The sequence below is a fragment of the Ranitomeya variabilis genome, chromosome 1 (assembly GCF_051348905.1).
Source record: "Ranitomeya variabilis isolate aRanVar5 chromosome 1, aRanVar5.hap1, whole genome shotgun sequence".
In the NCBI taxonomy this organism is placed as follows: Eukaryota; Metazoa; Chordata; class Amphibia; order Anura; family Dendrobatidae; genus Ranitomeya; species Ranitomeya variabilis.
In genome coordinates this window covers 477,118,122-477,136,964 of record NC_135232.1, presented here as the reverse complement: position 1 = coordinate 477,136,964, position 18,843 = coordinate 477,118,122, and the positions used below count along the sequence as shown (strand labels likewise).

The window sequence follows — 18,843 nt, the reverse complement described above, 5'->3', positions numbered from 1 at the left end:
ATAAATACAAAATTTATTGCTTGGAACTTCGGAGACATGTTGTCAGTACTTTATAGAATAAAAGAACCATTTTACTCAAAAATATACCTATAAAGAGAACAGTCCGACAAACTGAAAATTTTGTAGTTGTCTCTTAATTTTTGCCAGAGCTATGTATATATATATATATATATATATATATATATATATATATATATATATATATACAGTGGTGTTCAAAAGTCCTGCATAGGCGTGAAGAAAACTATATGTTTCATACTTCTGCAGCTCTACAGTGAAACTGGTGGAACATATATGTTTTTGTAATCCCTCATTGTTTGCCATACTCATTTTTGAATGTCCCAAGTGTATTAATTTTATGGCATGCGCATTTTTGATAATTTTTTTTACAGCATAACCATACCTACACCAGTACAGTGTGTAGAATGGTGAACAGGTTTCTAAGTTCATTAACTTCCAATGCAAGTTCACACAGACTTAAATTTTACTTTTTAAGATTTATTATTTTTTATTTAATTCAGAGTCCTGAAAAGGGCCTTTTGAGTGCATCTTAAGCTTCTAATACTTTATTGGCCAGCCTTTGCTCTTGAGCACCAGCTTGCATCTCTGTGGCATTGAGTGAACAAGCTTCTGCAGATGTTCACGAGTGATGATGTGGTTCCAGGCCTGTATCAGAGCCTCAATCAACTCACACTTGGTCCTTGGCTGTTTTCTAGATATCTCTAATGATACCTTGTGCCACAAATTTACAATTGGATTGAGGTCCGGGGACTGAGCTGGCCAGTCAATAGTAGCCACCTTGTTCTTCCAACACCATTGGCTGCCATACAGCCCCAGACCATTACTTTCATTACATGTTTCACAGAGAAGCTCAAACACTCTGGCTTGTACTCTTCATGTGGGAACCTTCTCACATAAGACTTGCCATAATTTCCTAAAATGCAAAAAGTGCTTTCATCACTAATTAGCACTTTTTCCCACTCCTCCTTCCTCCATTTTAAATATTTCAATGCCCACAGTTTTCTCCTTTGTCTTTGTATGGCTGTCATCAATGGCTTCTTTCGGGCCTTGCACCCTTTCAATCCTGCTTCCAAACATCTCTTCCTAACAGTTGATGTTGCTACCTTAATATTGCACTTTTCTTGCCATTCTCGCAGAAGCTGAGGAGAGGTGAGCTTTCGATTGGCAAGGGATGTTCTTATCAGTACTCTATCCTCCCTTTTAGTTGACTTTCTGGGCCGACCAGATCTGGGCCTGTCCTGGGTAATTCCAAGCTGCTTATGTTTCTGCAAAATTCTTACGACTATACTCTGATTACAGCCGACCTTCCTTGCGATCTCGGGGCCAGTATAACCCTCTTCATGTAGCACCACAACTCGCACACGATCCTCCGCTGACAAAAATCTGAAGGCTCCCATCATAAAACTCTACAGTATGATTCACTAGATAGACCAACAGATAAAACAAACAAACAAAGCAGCAGATGTGATGCAATGTAATGCAATGTGATTGGCTGCCATATCCAGGTTATGATTGGTCACAAGAACCTCATCTGTGATTGGCTAATTTTGGATCTGAAGCTGTACAATATTTAGTTGTGCTTTCAATTCCCATATTGTTGCAATAATTTCAGGAAAAACTGCTTCAAAAGCTAAAAATATTACAGGGAGAGAATGCAAAATTGTATTCTGAACAAAACCATATATAATATGTCATATTAGCATCAAAGATATTCGACAGAAAACGTTTAAAACTTGAAAAATCAATTTATCCTATGCAAGACTTTTGAACACCACTGTATATATATATATATATATATATATATATATATATATATATATATATATACTAGATTGTGGCTCGATTCTAGTGCATCGGGTATTCTAGAATATGCATGTCCCCCTAGTATATGGACAATGATGATTCCAGAATTCGCGGCAGACTGTGCCCGTCGCTGATTGGTCGAGGCAACCATTATGACATCTACGTCGATACTGTGCCCGTCGCTGATTGGTCGAGGCAAATTCGCGGCAGACTGTGCCCGTCGCTGATTGGTCGAGGCAACCTTTATGACATCATTGTCGCTATGCTGTGCCCGTCGCTGATTGGTCGAGGCCCGGCGGCCTCGACCAATCAGAGACGCGGGATTTCCAGGACAGACAGACAGACAGACAGAAAAACCCTTAGACAATTATATATATAGATATATACACACACACACACATATATATATGTGTATAAAAAGCACTGCAGCACTCTGTGAATGCCAAGATATATAGTGTCAATCAGAGGCGTAGCTAGAGGTTTTGGTTCAGGGGGGCGAAGCTTCTGAGTGGGCCCCTAACCAGGTAACCTTGGTTACAATTCGGTGACGCACCCTAATAGTGGAGGAGAACAAACATAGATATTACAGCCATATGGTCAGTGGTAAATACAGCCCTACAGAACATATAAGAGATCACAGCACAGTAACAGATAATGTCTTACCGCTTATGTTCTCTGATGGAATCGTTCATTTTTCCCGTCTTTTCCATCTGGCCCAGACCGACATGATAACTTCTTCCAGCCAGGACTTGTCTGCAGATAATACAACAAAGACACATATGACTTCTCACATTCCAGCCCCATCACCTTCTATTCTCAACCTGCACAACCTCCTCATCCTGCTGATACCCCAATACTGAGCCGCTGCTGCCGTATGTGTCCCTATTACTGCACCTGATACCCCAATACTGAGCCGTTGCTGCCAGATGTGTCCCTATTACTGCACCTGATACCCCAATACTGGGCCGCTGCTGCCATATCTGTCCCTATTACTGCTCCTGATACCTCAATACTGAGCCGCGGCTGCCGTATGTGACCCTATTACTGCACCTGCTGTGTAAATTCTAAAGCACCCCTCTATAATATAGTAATGCCGGGTGCAAGTGCCCGAGAAAACAGTGCCCATATTTTGCCCCCTAGAAAGTAATATTGCCCTGTGTGCCCCTTTGATAGTAACAGTAACCCGAGTTCCCCTATAAGAATAAGTGCCCTCTTTACATTTAACAATGTCCTGAGTCTCCGCCTGTACGGCTCCTCTATACACAGTATGATGCCCCCTCACTGTATAGTACCACCCACACAGTATACTGAACCCTTAGTAGACTTCAAACTGTTTGATGGCTCCAACACTGTGTGATGGCGCCTTCACTGTAAACCCCACACTGTGATGGCCCCATAGATAACCTCCATATAGTATAATGTATAGTGTATTAGGCAGCCCCCCATAGGAAGATCCATTAGTGTATAAGGCAGCCCCCCATAGGCAGATCCTGTAGTGTATTAGGCAGCCCCCCATAGGCAGTTCCTGTAGTGTATTAGGCAGCACCCCCCCCCCCCCATAGGCAGATCATGTAGTGTATAAGGCAGCCCCCATAAAAAAACACAATAAATACTCACCTCTCTTCCTCCTTGTTCCAGAGGTGCTCCCTGCTCCCGCTCTTGTCCTGACAGCGGGTGCCGGGCGGTGATGTCACCGCGCCCACTGTCAGTGTCGGCGTCTGAGATGTCAGACGCTGACAGGGGATGATGGGGGAATGAGCGCAGTGTAGCGCTCCTTCCCTCATCAATGCGTTCAGCTGTATTGGCTAGATGCCAATACAGCTCACCATGCGATGACGGGCAGGGCACCGGGGCCCTCCCGCCTGCTCAGGGGCCCCATAGCGGCAGAGCAGGGAGATCGATTCTCCCTGCGCTGACGCAGAATGTAGTTACTGTAGTGCGCCGATGCAGTTACAGTAGCGTAGCTCCAGGTAGACCCCCTCAGAGCGCGGGGCCCTGGGCGCCCGCACCCTCTGCCCCCCCCTGTAGCTACGCTACTGGTGTCAATGGAAATTACAACTTACAACAGCATTGTCCCTCAGCAAGATGTACTTACAATAAAAAGCTAAGGTTCTTAGCCAAAAATTGGCCAATTCATGTGTGCCCATCAACCATGGCAAGGTGACACTTCTCTGATGGGTCCTATCATAACCCTTTTCTATCCTACTGTACATGCCACTTTCGGACTAAAAAGGCTACAATGATGGACATTATGTATATATAGTTAACAAATGTATAACTGCTTCATACTGTAAATGCTTATGAAGCAGCAAGTTCAGGTCAGCAGTCCCGGCAATTCGGTCTTCTTATGAGAAAATGGTTCATGTTTCATGGATGCGTGAAACTGGCCTAAATTTTAGCAGCTCCAGCCGTTGTCCAGAAGGTATCAATAAATGTCCTATTTCTATTTCCTATTTCCTACTGAAATCAAAGAACTGTACATATAATTAATAAACATGACAGATACTCAGAAAAGGGGTTCAACCTTACAACTCAGCCAAATCAGATTTCCTGCTTTGCATTGATGAGGGGCCAGGTACCCAAAACACATGTCTGCAAACTGAGATTCTGATTTTACAACTTATCCGAAATAATGTGGCAAGGCTTGTTAAAGGTTCAAAATTGACTTTGAGGATTGCTACATTCAGTAACTGACATAGGGTTCCAGTCCTCACCTTCTCTCTGATGAGTCTATTTGCACATTCTAGCTTAGAAAAGAGCATTCCTTTTATATCTAGCCCAATGAACCCTTTAAGCATTTCAGTGTCAAATGAATATACAGCACTCTATGAATATAATTATGTGTATTTATTTAATGATGAAACAGTGGCATTAATTCTGTAAGTTATATGTACTAAATTATCATGTCTGTTTAATTAAGCAGGGAAACAAACATTTGGTGACATCACAGTATTAAATAACACATGTTTGACTTGGACCAGAAATTCTTCAGCAGCAAGATCATCTGAGGTGTATACAGTAAGTATACTATGTGTTCCTATACAAATGTGTGCATGGCTCCTTATTCCCATCCTTGTCTGCATGGCTCCTTATTCCCATCTTTGTAAGAATGGCTCCTTATTCCCATCCTTGTCTGCATGGCTCCTTATTGCCATCCTTGTCTGCATGGCTCCTTATTCCCATCCTTGTATGCATGGCTCCTTATCCCCATCCTTGTATGCATGGCTCCTTATTCCCATCCTTGTATGCATGGCTGCTTATTCCCATCCTTGTATGCATGGCTCCTTATTCCCATCTTTCTCTGCATAGCTCCTTATTCCCATCGTTGTCTGTATGGCTCCTTATTCCCATCCTTTTATGCATAGCTCCTTATTCCCATCCTTGTATGCATGGCTCCTTATTCTCATCCTTGTCTGTATGACTCCTTATTCCCATCCTTGTATGCATGGCTCCTTATTCCCATCCTTGTCTGCATGGCTCCTTATTCCCATCCTTGTCTGCATGGCTCCTTATTCCCATCCTTGTCTGCATGGCTCCTTATTCCCATCCTTGTCTGCATGGTTCCTTATTCCCATCCTTGTCTGTATGGCTCCTTATTCCCATCCTTGTCTGCATGGCTCCTTATTCCCATCCTTGTCTGCATGGCTCCTCATTCCCATCCTTTTCTGCATGGCTCCTTATTCCCATCCTTGTCTGCATGGCTCCTTATTCACATTCTTGTATGTATGGCTCCTTATTCCGATACTTGTCTGCATGGCTCCTTAATCCCATCCTTGTCTGCATGGCTCCTTATCCCCATCCTTGTATGTATGGCTCCTTATTCCCATCCTTGTATGCATGGCTGCTTATTCCCATCCTTGTCTGCATAACTCCTTATTCCCATCCTTGTCTGTATGGCTCCTTATTCCCATCCTTGTATGCATGGCTGCTTATTCCCATCCTTGTCTGTATGGCTCCTTATTCCCATCCTTGTGAGCATGGCTCCTTATTCCCATTCTTGTCTGCATGGCTCTTTTTTCCCATCCTTGTCTGCATGGCTCCTTATTCCGATCCTTGTCTGCATAGCTCCTTATTCCCATCCTTGTCTGCATGGCTCCTTATTCCTATCCTTGTCTGCATGGCTCCTTATTCCCATCCTTGTCTGCATGGCTCCTTATTCCCATCCTTGTCTACATGGCTCCTTATTCCCATCATTGTATGCATGGCTCCTTTTTCCCATCTTTGTAAGAATGGCTCCTTATTCCCATCCTTGTCTGCATGGCTCCTTATTCCCATCCTTGTATGCATGGCTCCTTATTCCCATCCTTGTGAGCATGGCTCCTTATTCCCATTCTTGTCTGCATGGCTCTTTTTTCCCATCCTTGTCTGCATGGCTCCTTATTCCGATCCTTGTCTGCATGGATCCTTATTCCCATCCTTGTCTGCATGGCTCCTTATCCCCATCCTTGTCTGCATGGCTCCTTATTCCCATCCTTGTCTGCATGGCTCCTTATTCCCATCCTTGTCTACATGTCTCCTTATTCCCATCATTGTATGCATGGCTCCTTTTTCCCATCTTTGTAAGAATGGCTCCTTATTCCCATCCTTGTCTGCATGGCTCCTTATTCCCATCCTTGTCTGCATGGCTCCTTATTCCCATCCTTGTCTGCATGGCTCCTTATTCCCATCCTTGTCTGCATGGCTCCTTATTCCCATCCTTGTCTACATGGCTCCTTATTCCCATCATTGTATGCATGGCTCCTTTTTCCCATCTTTGTAAGAATGGCTCCTTATTCCCATCCTTGTATGCATGGCTCCTTATTCCCATCCTTGTCTGCATGGCTCCTTATCCCCATCCTTGTCTGCATGGCTCCTTATCCCCATCCTTGTCTGCATGGCTCCTTATTCTCATCCTTGTCTGCATGGCTCCTTATTCCCATCCTTGTCTGCATAGCTCCTTGTTCCCATCCTTGTCTACATGGCTCCTTATTCCCATCCTTGTCTGCATGGCTACTTATTTCCATCCTTGTCTGCATGGCTCCTTATTCCCATCCTTGTATGCATGGCTCCTTATTCTCATCCTTGTCTGCATGGCTCCTTATTCCCATGATTGTATGTATGGCTCCTTATTCCCATTCTTGTCTGCATGGCTCTTTTTTCCCATCCTTGTCTGCATGGCTCCTTATTCCCATCCTTGTCTGCATGGCTCCTTATTCCCATCCTTGCCTGCATGGCACCTTATTCCCATCCTTGTCTACTTGGCTCCATATTCCCATCCTTGTCTGCATGGCTCCTTATTCCCATCCTTGTCTGCATGGCTCCTTATTCCCATCCTTGTCTGCATGGCTCCTTATTCCCATCCTTGTCTGCATGGCTCCTTGTTCCCATCCTTGTCTGCATGGCTCCTTATTCCCATCCTTGTCTACATGGCTCCTTATTCCCATCCTTGTCTGCATGGCTCCTTATTCCCATCCTTGTCTGCATGGCTCCTTATTCCCATCCTTGTCTGCATGGCTCCTTATTCCCATCCTTGTCTGCATGGCTCCTTATTCCCATCCTTGTCTGCATGGCTCCTTGTTCCCATCCTTGTCTGCATGGCTCCTTGTTCCCATACTTGTATGCATGGCTCCTTATTCCCATCCTTGTGTGCATGGCTCCTTGTTCCCATCCTTGTCTGCATGGCTCCTTGTTCCCATCCTTGTCTGCATGGCTCCTTGTTCCCATCCTTGTCTGCATGGCTCCTTGTTCCCATCCTTGTCTGCATGGCTCCTTGTTCCTATCCTTGTCTGTATGGCTCCTAATTCCCATCCTTGTCTGCATGGCTCCTTATTCCCATCCTTGTCTGCATGGCTCCTTATTCCCATCCTTGTCTGCATGGCTCCTTATTCCCATCCTTGTCTGCATGGCTACTTATTCCCATCCTTCTCTGCATGGCTCCTTATTCCCATTCTTGTCTGCATGGCTCCTTATTCCCATCCTTGTCTGCATGGCTCCTTATTCCCATCCTTGTCTGCATGGCTCCTTATCCCTATCCATGTCTGCATGACTCCTTATTCCTACCCTTGCCTGCATGGTTCCTTATCCCTATCCTTGTATGCATGACTCCTTATTCCCATCCTTGTCTGCATGGCACCTTATTCCCATCCTTGCCTGCATGGCTCCTTATTCCTATCCTTGTCTGCATGGCTCCTTGTTCCCATCCTTGTATGCATGGCCCTTGTTCCCATCCTTGTCTGCATGGCTCCTTGTTCCCATCCTTGTCTGCATGGCTCCTTATTCCTATCCTTGTCTGCATGGCTCCTTGTTCCCATCCTTGTATGCATGGCCCTTGTTCCCATCCTTGTCTGCATGGCTCCTTGTTCCCATCCTTGTCTGCATGGCTCCTTATTCCCATCCTTGTCTGCATGGCTCCTTATTCCCATCCTTGTCTGCATGGCTACTTATTCCCATGATTGTATGTATGGCTCCTTATTCCCATGCTTGTCTGCATGGCTCCTTATTCCCATCCTTGTCTGCATGGCTCCTTATTCCCATCCTTGTCTGCATGGCTCCTTGTTCCCATCCTTGTCTGCATGGCTCCTTATTCTCATCCTTGTCTACAAGGCTCCTTATTCCCATCCTTGTCTGCATGGCTCCTTATTCCCATCCTTGTCTGCATGGCTCCTTATTCCCATCCTTGTCTGCATGGCTCCTTATTCCCATCCTTGTCTGCATGGCTCCTTGTTCCCATCCTTGTCTGCATGGCTCCTTGTTCCCATACTTGTATGCATGGCTCCTTATTCCCATCCTTGTATGCATGGCTCCTTGTTCCCATCCTTGTCTGCATGGCTCCTTGTTCCCATCCTTGTCTGCATGGCTCCTTGTTCCCATCCTTGTCTGCATGGCTCCTTGTTCCCATCCTTGTCTGCATGGCTCCTTGTTCCTATCCTTGTCTGTATGGCTCCTAATTCCCATCCTTGTCTGCATGGCTCCTTATTCCCATCCTTGTCTGCATGGCTCCTTATTCCCATCCTTGTCTGCATGGCTCCTTATTCCCATCCTTGTCTGCATGGCTCCTTATTCCCATCCTTTTCTGCATGGCTCCTTATTCCCATTCTTGTCTGCATGGCTCCTTATTCCCATCCTTGTCTGCATGTCTCCTTATTCCCATCCTTGTCTGCATGGCTCCTTATCCCTATCCATGTCTGCATGACTCCTTATTCCTACCCTTGCCTGCATGGTTCCTTATCCCTATCCTTGTATGCATGACTCCTTATTCCCATCCTTGTCTGCATGGCACCTTATTCCCATCCTTGTCTGCTTGGCTCCTTATTCCTATCCTTGTCTGCATGGCTCCTTGTTCCCATCCTTGTATGCATGGCCCTTGTTCCCATCCTTGTCTGCATGGCTCCTTATTCCCATCCTTGTCTAAATGGCTCCTTATTCCCATCCTTGTCTGCATGGCTCCTTATTCCCATCCTTGTCTGCATGGCTCCTTATTCCCATCCTTTTCTGCATGGCTCCTTATCCCTATCCATGTCTGCATGACTCCTTATTCCTACCCTTGTCTGCATGGTTCCTTATCCCTATCCTTGTATGCATGACTCCTTATTCCCACCCTTGTCTGTATGGTTCCTCATCTCCATCCTTGTACGTATGGCTCCCATGAGAAAAGCAAAACAAATATCCCACTTAACTTCCCTGAGTACCATCGCAGCATCTTGTTCCGATGTCAGCAGCGCCTGCGGCTGAGCAATCATGTGTCCCCGCTGATTAAGATAATGAATATTCACCTCTCTGCATGTTTATGGGAGTGACGAGAGATGAATATTCATTACCTTAATGAGCGGGCACCCATGATAGCCCGGCAGCTACTTTAAAGTCGGCAACTGCTGCTGACACTGTGCGCGTGCTATAAGAGAAATGAATGTTCACTGCAAGTGCAGTAAATGTTAGTGATGAGCGAGTGTATTCGTTGCTCGGGTTTTCCCCAGCACGCTCGGGTGACCTCCGAGTATTTGTTAGTGTTCGGAGATTAATTTTTCATCACGGCAGCTGAATGATTTACAGCTATTAGCCAGGCTGAGTACATGTAATCAAGCTGGCTAAGAGATGTAAATCATTCAGCTGCTGCGATGAAAACTTAATCTCCGAACACTAACAAATACTCGGAGGTCACCTGAGCGTGCTCGGGAATCTCGAGCAACGAGTACACTCGCTCATCACTAGTGAATATTCTGTAAAAGAATACACCAGCGCTACCTCCCAGAGGCACTGAGCCGCAGGAACCAAGACAGAACAGAGGCTTCAACTGTCAGTAAGAGAATACAATATAAAAGAAAACTGGATCCGCGCTACAGTGCTGCAAAAACAACTCGAAATATGCACTAAATATACGCTTAGATAATGCACAGTAGATAAATCCCCAGAGGGATGATTGCTTCAATGCCCAGTAATACACAGGACACCTAATGTGTACAAATACCACGACCCGCTAGTCAGAGCTGCGACCTGAACCAGCATCAGAGATGTACCTGGAGAGCCAGTGAAAAAGATGCCGCACTAACCGTTATGAACCAGTACCCGGTAAATGATGATGGAGGTGGGTCCGGTAGAAGGTGGTGTCCTGTCGGGCTGGTGTGCGGGCAGATGGACAAAGGAGCAGGGTGCCGTGCGGAAGAGCTACGCAGAGCCAGGGACAACTCCGGCCGGTAGCGTCCCTGGATACGAGCGGGAGCTGACCAAGGGAGGAGCTCGCTGGCACAAGGCTCAGCGTGTGACGTCACTGAGCTTGGAGAAAGTACGGGGTACCGCAGGAATCAAACCGACGCGTTTCGAAGGAGCGGCGTCCTTCTTCATCAGGGTTACTGATCCCTGAGAATGCCCCGCTATTTAACCCCCCCAAGGTGTCACTCAAACTGCCCGGCCCGCCCTATACGCCCGCTACTACAATAGTGTCCATTGGAAGTACAAATAATATAGGATGTAATAAAAGATATATATATATGTGGGAAGAATGGTCTGCAAAACCATGTAATAAAGAAAGTGATATAGACCTCATAGAAGTTACAGCTCGTGTAGGGACAACCTATATGCGAGACACATATAGTGCAGGTGTAAGACAGTACTACTGCAATAAATTAAGTGAAATTTGGTAAAATGGATAAAAACAAATCTTTAATAAATACTAAGTTAAAATTAGAATTAATGTTAGATAAACACTGATTAAAACCAATAAAATAAGACAAATAAAAAGGGAAAAAACGGAAGAGGATACGAAATAAAACCAATCAAGGACCAGGGAGATGATACGCTACCCGAAGTGCGCTAGGACCCCAAAGGAAAAAGAAACAAAAAGTATTGGCCTAAAAAGCAAATATTTCAAGCCCATGATTAAGGCCTTTAGGTGCAAGGCTGTTAAGGGAAAAGATCCAATGGGATTCGGCCCTGGACATGGCTTTAATCAGATTGCCTCCTCTTAAGTTTTGTTTTACTTTTTGAATACCCCAAAATACAATGCCCCTGGTGGATTTACCATGCCTCTCACTAAAGTGACGGGAAAGTGGGTGGCCCAAGAAGCCTTTATGGATATTGGTGAAATGTTCCTTTATCCGGACCATCATGGGCCTCTTGGTGCGGCCAACGTAAAGTTTTCTGCACGGGCACTCAATGGCGTATATGACCATAGAAGAAGCACATGTAATGTTGTCTCTGATGGTATATTCATTCTTATCATCCATATCTGAAAAAGTGGAACGACGTGTCTTCTGGAAGGATGTATGCCGGCACCCGTGACAAAATCCGCATGGTGTAAACCCTGTCTTGGTGTTGGTAGAAGCCGCCGATACTTGTTTGCACTTAGAGTATTGTCTTGTGGTGGGGGCTATAGTACTGCCCAGGGATTTTGCTTTCTTAAATACAAATCTTGGTAGGGGTGGCAAAAATTCCCCTATGATTTTGTCCCCCTGAAGTATAGTCCAATGTTTGTGGATAATGGACCTAAATTTGGTGTGCCCAGCATGGAATTGGGTGATGAAGGGTAGCTGATGGATCTGGTCCTGAATATTCGTTGGCTGGTTGGTAAATTTACCTTTATGTAATATGGCATCCCTGGGTGTCTCCATGATGTCATTCTTGGCCCGTTCCAGTAATCCTCGAGGGTAACCCTTATCCAAAAATTGTTGGGTAAGGAGGGCAGAGTCCTTCTTGAAGTCTTCCAAAGTAGTGCAGTTCCGTCTGATTCTTGTGTACTGGCTCTTGGGCACATTCGTGAGCCAGACTGGAAGATGGCAGCTGGTCATGCCAATAAAACTGTTGGAGTCCACCTCCTTACGATAGCATTTGGTGAATAACTGGTTGCTCTCTATGAAGATGCTGAGGTCCAGAAAGTTTATACATGTCGTGCTAGTAGTGGGTGTGAACTCCAACCCAAAGGTGTTATTGTTTAGATTAGATATAAAAAGGTCCAGCTCGGCCTTGGGGCCATCCCAGATGAAGAGCACATCGTCGATAAAACGACGCCAAAGAACCAGACCTGTACGGAGGTTACCGGATGGAAAAATGCAGGACTCCTCCCACTTGGCTACAAAAAAGTTGGCATACGCGGGAGCAAACCGTGTACCCATTGCAGTACCACAGGTTTGCAGGAAGAAGTCACCTTCATGCCAAAAATAGTTGTGCTGTAAGATGAATTGGATGCACTCTTCGAAAAAGGAAACCTGGGTACTCGGATATATATCCAGAGTTTGAAGGTACTGCCCTGCAATTTGACAACCCATTTTTTGGTCGATTACTGTATAGAGTGATTTTATATCCAGGGTGCCTAGAAAGTAGTGGGATTCCCATTTAATTTTTTCAAGGGTACGAAGAATGTGGCCCGTATCCTTGAGGTAGGCCGGTATGAGTTGCATGCACTTCTGTAAGTGCATGTCCACATACCGGGACAGATTTGCTGTTAAGCTGTTAATCCCCGAGATAATAGGCCTACCTGGTGGGCATGTAGCATTCTTGTGCATCTTGGGGATGTGGTAAAAGATGGCCAAGCTGGGATCTTTATTGAATACAAAACCAAATTCTTTTTTGTTAAGTATACCCAGGGATTGGCCTTTTAGACACAAAGATTTAAGTTTATTGATAAACTGCGGTGTGGGGTCACTTTTCAGTTTCCTGTAGGTGGTAGTGTCACTGAGTAGACGAATTGATTCATCGTGATACATGGCTAGATCCATAATCACAATACCTCCTCCCTTATCCGCAGGGCGAATAACAATGCTGTTATTACTCTGAATGTCTTTAATTGCTTTTTTCTCAGCATTGGTTAGGTTACAGGGAATATATCTGGGCTTCACTCTTTGTAATTTCCTGATATCATTCGTGACTAGTTTGTCAAAAGTTAGAAATGCCTCGGAATGCTCATGTATAGGGTTAAAGGAAGAGGGATTAGCCAATGTAGTATGAATATACGTGTCAGGAATGGGGTTGGTATTTCTTGTGGATAATTTTTCCTTTTTGAGAAAGAATTTTTTTATAGCTAAATTCCTCAGATATTTCTTCATACTTATGTAGAGAGAAAATGGTTTCCCCACAGAAGTAGGGGCATATTTCAAGCCTTTTTGAAGAAGGGATGTCTCATTATTAGTAAGATTGTGGGAACTTAAATTAAATATTTTTTGTGGATACTTAACCATAGGACTTATTTTAGTTTTGGTGAGTTTCCTCCCCCTCCTGCCCCTCTTAGTTTTGTAGACCTTACCCGGAAAAAATCCTGATTCACCGGTAGGTGGGTCTTAGACTTTGCATGCTGTTTCAATGTTGTGCTAGCACCCCTATTTCTGTTAAGAAGCGTAGGCCTTTGTCCAATCTTAGAGGTGGTGTTCCTGGTGGGTCTAGAAGACGGGTTGCCGGACGTGCTACCACTCGGTATTATAGTTGGACCCCCAGATTGTTTCTCTGCAGGTCTAATTTGAGTAGATGTACTACGATGGGTGGCCTGTTGGGAGGTACGTTGCTGTTCACCGTTATGTGTATTATTATGCATAGTACCGGGAGCTATGTCTCCTCCATTTGTAGATAATGGGGAAAATCTGTTAGAAATATGTAAAGGGGTGATGGGCCGTGAATAGGTCTCTTCATGCGTATTAGAAATCCCATAGGTAGGTGTAATGGGGTATACCGAAACCTCCAGAGTATTGTCCTGGATATGAGTCATGGCCTCTATTGACTCCGAGGGGAGCTTATTCCTAATTGACACTGGTGTATATTGTATAGAGTTGGAATCCGCATATGTAGAAAATACCAGTGAAATGTCTGCCATGTCCTGCTCGGTAGATAGATTGTATTCATCTATTACTACAAGTTCGTCGGGTTTTTGAGTGTCGTTGTTAAATGTATCACCCAAACTTGCATCTGGATATTGGTTTATATAGAGTTCTTCTGGAATTCCATCCCTTTGGAATTTCCTGATTTTTTTGTCAATAATCTCTCTTTCTTTCTCTTTGAGTCTATATAAAATATTGTCAGCTAGGGCTTGTGTATCCTCACTGAGAATGCAGTTGTTTAGTTGCTCAAATGTCTGTTCAATGAGCCGGCTTGTTTTATTTATATTGGATAGCCTTTTGTCAATCACAAATTGCAGGATTTTTTGAGAAAAGGAGTTAAACATGCTATCCCATTCGCCCAGTATAGTTGGATCACCAAAATCCCCTGCTAATGTTTTGTGAACAGTAAGGCCTTTTGGGACTAAACGGGCTAGAGCATATTTTTCGAGGGAGGCCACCTCCCACATATCCCGCATTTCAGAAAGGAGTAATTTTTCCATGGATTTGAGTAAATCCCTAGCTCTAAGGGAATTACTGCCTGAAGGGTCCTTAAATGAAAATCTCTCCCTGATAAACAATAACCTGTGATCCCTATCTGTGCGTAAAGCATGGATAGCCATAGAGGAGCAGCTGAAGTGTATAAGCCCCTAGACACAACAGAAAATAATGTAAAAGAATACACCAGCGCTACCTCCCAGAGGCACTGAGCCGCAGGAACCAAGACAGAACAGAGGCTTCAACTGTCAGTAAGAGAATACAATATAAAAGAAAACTGGATCCGCGCTACAGTGCTGCAAAAACAACTCGAAATATGCACTAAATATACGCTTAGATAATGCACAGTAGATAAATCCCCAGAGGGATGATTGCTTCAATGCCCAGTAAGACACAGTTTGGTTTTATTTCGTATCCTCTTCCGTTTTTTCCCTTTTTATTTGTCTTATTTTATTGGTTTTAATCAGTGTTTATCTAACATTAATTCTAATTTTAACTTAGTATTTATTAAAGATTTGTTTTTATCCATTTTACCAAATTTCACTTAATTTATTGCAGTAGTACTGTCTTACACCTGCACTATATGTGTCTCGCATATAGGTTGTCCCTACACGAGCTGTAACTTCTATGAGGTCTATATCACTTTCTTTATTACATGGTTTTGCAGACCATTCTTCCCACATATATATATCTTTTATTACATCCTATATTATTTGTACTTCCAATGGACACTATTGTAGTAGCGGGCGTATAGGGCGGGCCGGGCAGTTTGAGTGACACCTTGGGGGGGTTAAATAGCGGGGCATTCTCAGGGATCAGTAACCCTGATGAAGAAGGACGCTGCTCCTTCGAAACGCGTCGGTTTGATTCCTGCGGTACCCCGTACTTTCTCCAAGCTCAGTGACGTCACACGCTGAGCCTTGTGCCAGCGAGCTCCTCCCTTGGTCAGCTCCCGCTCGTATCCAGGGACGCTACCGGCCGGAGTTGTCCCTGGCTCTGCGTAGCTCTTCCGCACGGCACCCTGCTCCTTCGTCCATCTGCCCGCACACCAGCCCGACAGGACACCACCTTCTACCGGACCCACCTCCATCATCATTTACCGGGTACTGGATCATAACGGTTAGTGCGGCATCTTTTTCACTGGCTCTCCAGGTACATCTCTGATGCTGGTTCAGGTCGCAGCTCTGACTAGCGGGTCGCGGTATTTGTACACATTAGGTGTCCTGTGTATTACTGGGCATTGAAGCAATCATCCCTCTGGGGATTTATCTACTGTGCATTATCTAAGCGTATATTTAGTGCATATTTCGAGTTGTTTTTGCAGCACTGTAGCGCGGATCCAGTTTTCTTTTATATTGTATTCTCTTACTGACAGTTGAAGCCTCTGTTCTGTCTTGGTTCCTGCGGCTCAGTGCCTCTGGGAGGTAGCGCTGGTGTATTCTTTTACATTATTTTCTGTTGTGTCTAGGGGCTTATACACTTCAGCTGCTCCTCTATGGCTATCCATGCTTTACGCACAGATAGGGATCACAGGTTATTGTTTATCAGGGAGAGATTTTCATTTAAGGACCCTTCAGGCAGTAATTCCCTTAGAGCTAGGGATTTACTCAAATCCATGGAAAAATTACTCCTTTCTGAAATGCGGGATATGTGGGAGGTGGCCTCCCTCGAAAAATATGCTCTAGCCCGTTTAGTCCCAAAAGGCCTTACTGTTCACAAAACATTAGCAGGGGATTTTGGTGATCCAACTATACTGGGCGAATGGGATAGCATGTTTAACTCCTTTTCTCAAAAAATCCTGCAATTTGTGATTGACAAAAGGCTATCCAATATAAATAAAACAAGCCGGCTCATTGAACAGACATTTGAGCAACTAAACAACTGCATTCTCAGTGAGGATACACAAGCCCTAGCTGACAATATTTTATATAGACTCAAAGAGAAAGAAAGAGAGATTATTGACAAAAAAATCAGGAAATTCCAAAGGGATGGAATTCCAGAAGAACTCTATATAAACCAATATCCAGATGCAAGTTTGGGTGATACATTTAACAACGACACTCAAAAACCCGACGAACTTGTAGTAATAGATGAATACAATCTATCTACCGAGCAGGACATGGCAGACATTTCACTGGTATTTTCTACATATGCGGATTCCAACTCTATACAATATACACCAGTGTCAATTAGGAATAAGCTCCCCTCGGAGTCAATAGAGGCCATGACTCATATCCAGGACAATACTCTGGAGGTTTCGGTATACCCCATTACACCTACCTATGGGATTTCTAATACGCATGAAGAGACCTATTCACGGCCCATCACCCCTTTACATATTTCTAACAGATTTTCCCCATTATCTACAAATGGAGGAGACATAGCTCCCGGTACTATGCATAATAATACACATAACGGTGAACAGCAACGTACCTCCCAACAGGCCACCCATCGTAGTACATCTACTCAAATTAGACCTGCAGAGAAACAATCTGGGGGTCCAACTATAATACCGAGTGGTAGCACGTCCGGCAACCCGTCTTCTAGACCCACCAGGAACACCACCTCTAAGATTGGACAAAGGCCTACGCTTCTTAACAGAAATAGGGGTGCTAGCACAACATTGAAACAGCATGCAAAGTCTAAGACCCACCTACCGGTGAATCAGGATTTTTTCCGGGTAAGGTCTACAAAACTAAGAGGGGCAGGAGGGGGAGGAAACTCACCAAAACTAAAATAAGTCCTATGGTTAAGTATCCACAAAAAATATTTAATTTAAGTTCCCACAATCTTACTAATAATGAGACATCCCTTCTTCAAAAAGGCTTGAAATATGCCCCTACTTCTGTGGGGAAACCATTTTCTCTCTACATAAGTATGAAGAAATATCTGAGGAATTTAGCTATAAAAAAATTCTTTCTCAAAAAGGAAAAATTATCCACAAGAAATACCAACCCCATTCCTGACATGTATATTCATACTACATTGGCTAATCCCTCTTCCTTTAACCCTATACATGAGCATTCCGAGGCATTTCTAACTTTTGACAAACTAGTCACGAATGATATCAGGAAATTACAAAGAGTGAAGCCCAGATATATTCCCTGTAACCTAACCAATGCTGAGAAAAAAGCAATTAAAGACATTCAGAGTAATAACAGCATTGTTATTCGCCCTGCGGATAAGGGAGGAGGTATTGTGATTATGGATCTAGCCATGTATCACGATGAATCAATTCGTCTACTCAGTGACACTACCACCTACAGGAAACTGAAAAGTGACCCCACACCGCAGTTTATCAATAAACTTAAATCTTTGTGTCTAAAAGGCCAATCCCTGGGTATACTTAACAAAAAAGAATTTGGTTTTGTATTCAATAAAGATCCCAGCTTGGCCATCTTTTACCACATCCCCAAGATGCACAAGAATGCTACATGCCCACCAGGTAGGCCTATTATCTCGGGGATTAACAGCTTAACAGCAAATCTGTCCCGGTATGTGGACATGCACTTACAGAAGTGCATGCAACTCATACCGGCCTACCTCAAGGATACGGGCCACATTCTTCGTACCCTTGAAAAAATTAAATGGGAATCCCACTACTTTCTAGGCACCCTGGATATAAAATCACTCTATACAGTAATCGACCAAAAAATGGGTTGTCAAATTGCAGGGCAGTACCTTCAAACTCTGGATATATATCCGAGTACCCAGGTTTCCTTTATCGAAGAGTGCATCCAATTCATCTTACAGCACAACTATTTTTGGTATGAAGGTGACTTCTTCCTGCAAACCTGTGGTACTGCAATGGGTACACGGTTTGCTCCCGCGTATGCCAACCTTTTTGTAGCCAAGTGGGAGGAGTCCTGCATTTTTCCATCCGGTAACCTCCGTACAGGTCTGGTTCTTTGGCGTCGTTTTATCGACGACGTGCTCTTCATCTGGGATGGCCCCAAGGCCGAGCTGGACCTTTTTATATCTAATCTAAACAATAACACCTTTGGGTTGGAGTTCACACCCACTACTAGCACGACATGTATAAACTTTCTGGACCTCAGCATCTTCATAGAGAGCAACCAGTTATTCACCAAATGCTATCGTAAGGAGGTGGACTCCAACAGTTTTATTGGCATGACCAGCTGCCATCTTCCAGTCTGGCTCACGAATGTGCCCAAGAGCCAGTACACAAGAATCAGACGGAACTGCACTACTTTGGAAGACTTCAAGAAGGACTCTGCCCTCCTTACCC

The 18,843-nt window shown here is 44.3% G+C and overlaps 1 protein-coding gene across 1 annotated transcript in view; it reads left to right on the top strand.

Moving 5' to 3' along the window:
* SUSD1 (sushi domain containing 1) overlaps positions 1–18,843 on the top strand; it is a 485,342-nt gene that overhangs the window by 194,047 nt on the left and 272,452 nt on the right. Inside the window, exon 13 of the mRNA XM_077251054.1 lies at positions 4,748–4,842. Coding sequence (XP_077107169.1) covers positions 4,748–4,842 — 95 coding nt within the window. The remainder of the gene's footprint in view (positions 1–4,747; positions 4,843–18,843) is intronic.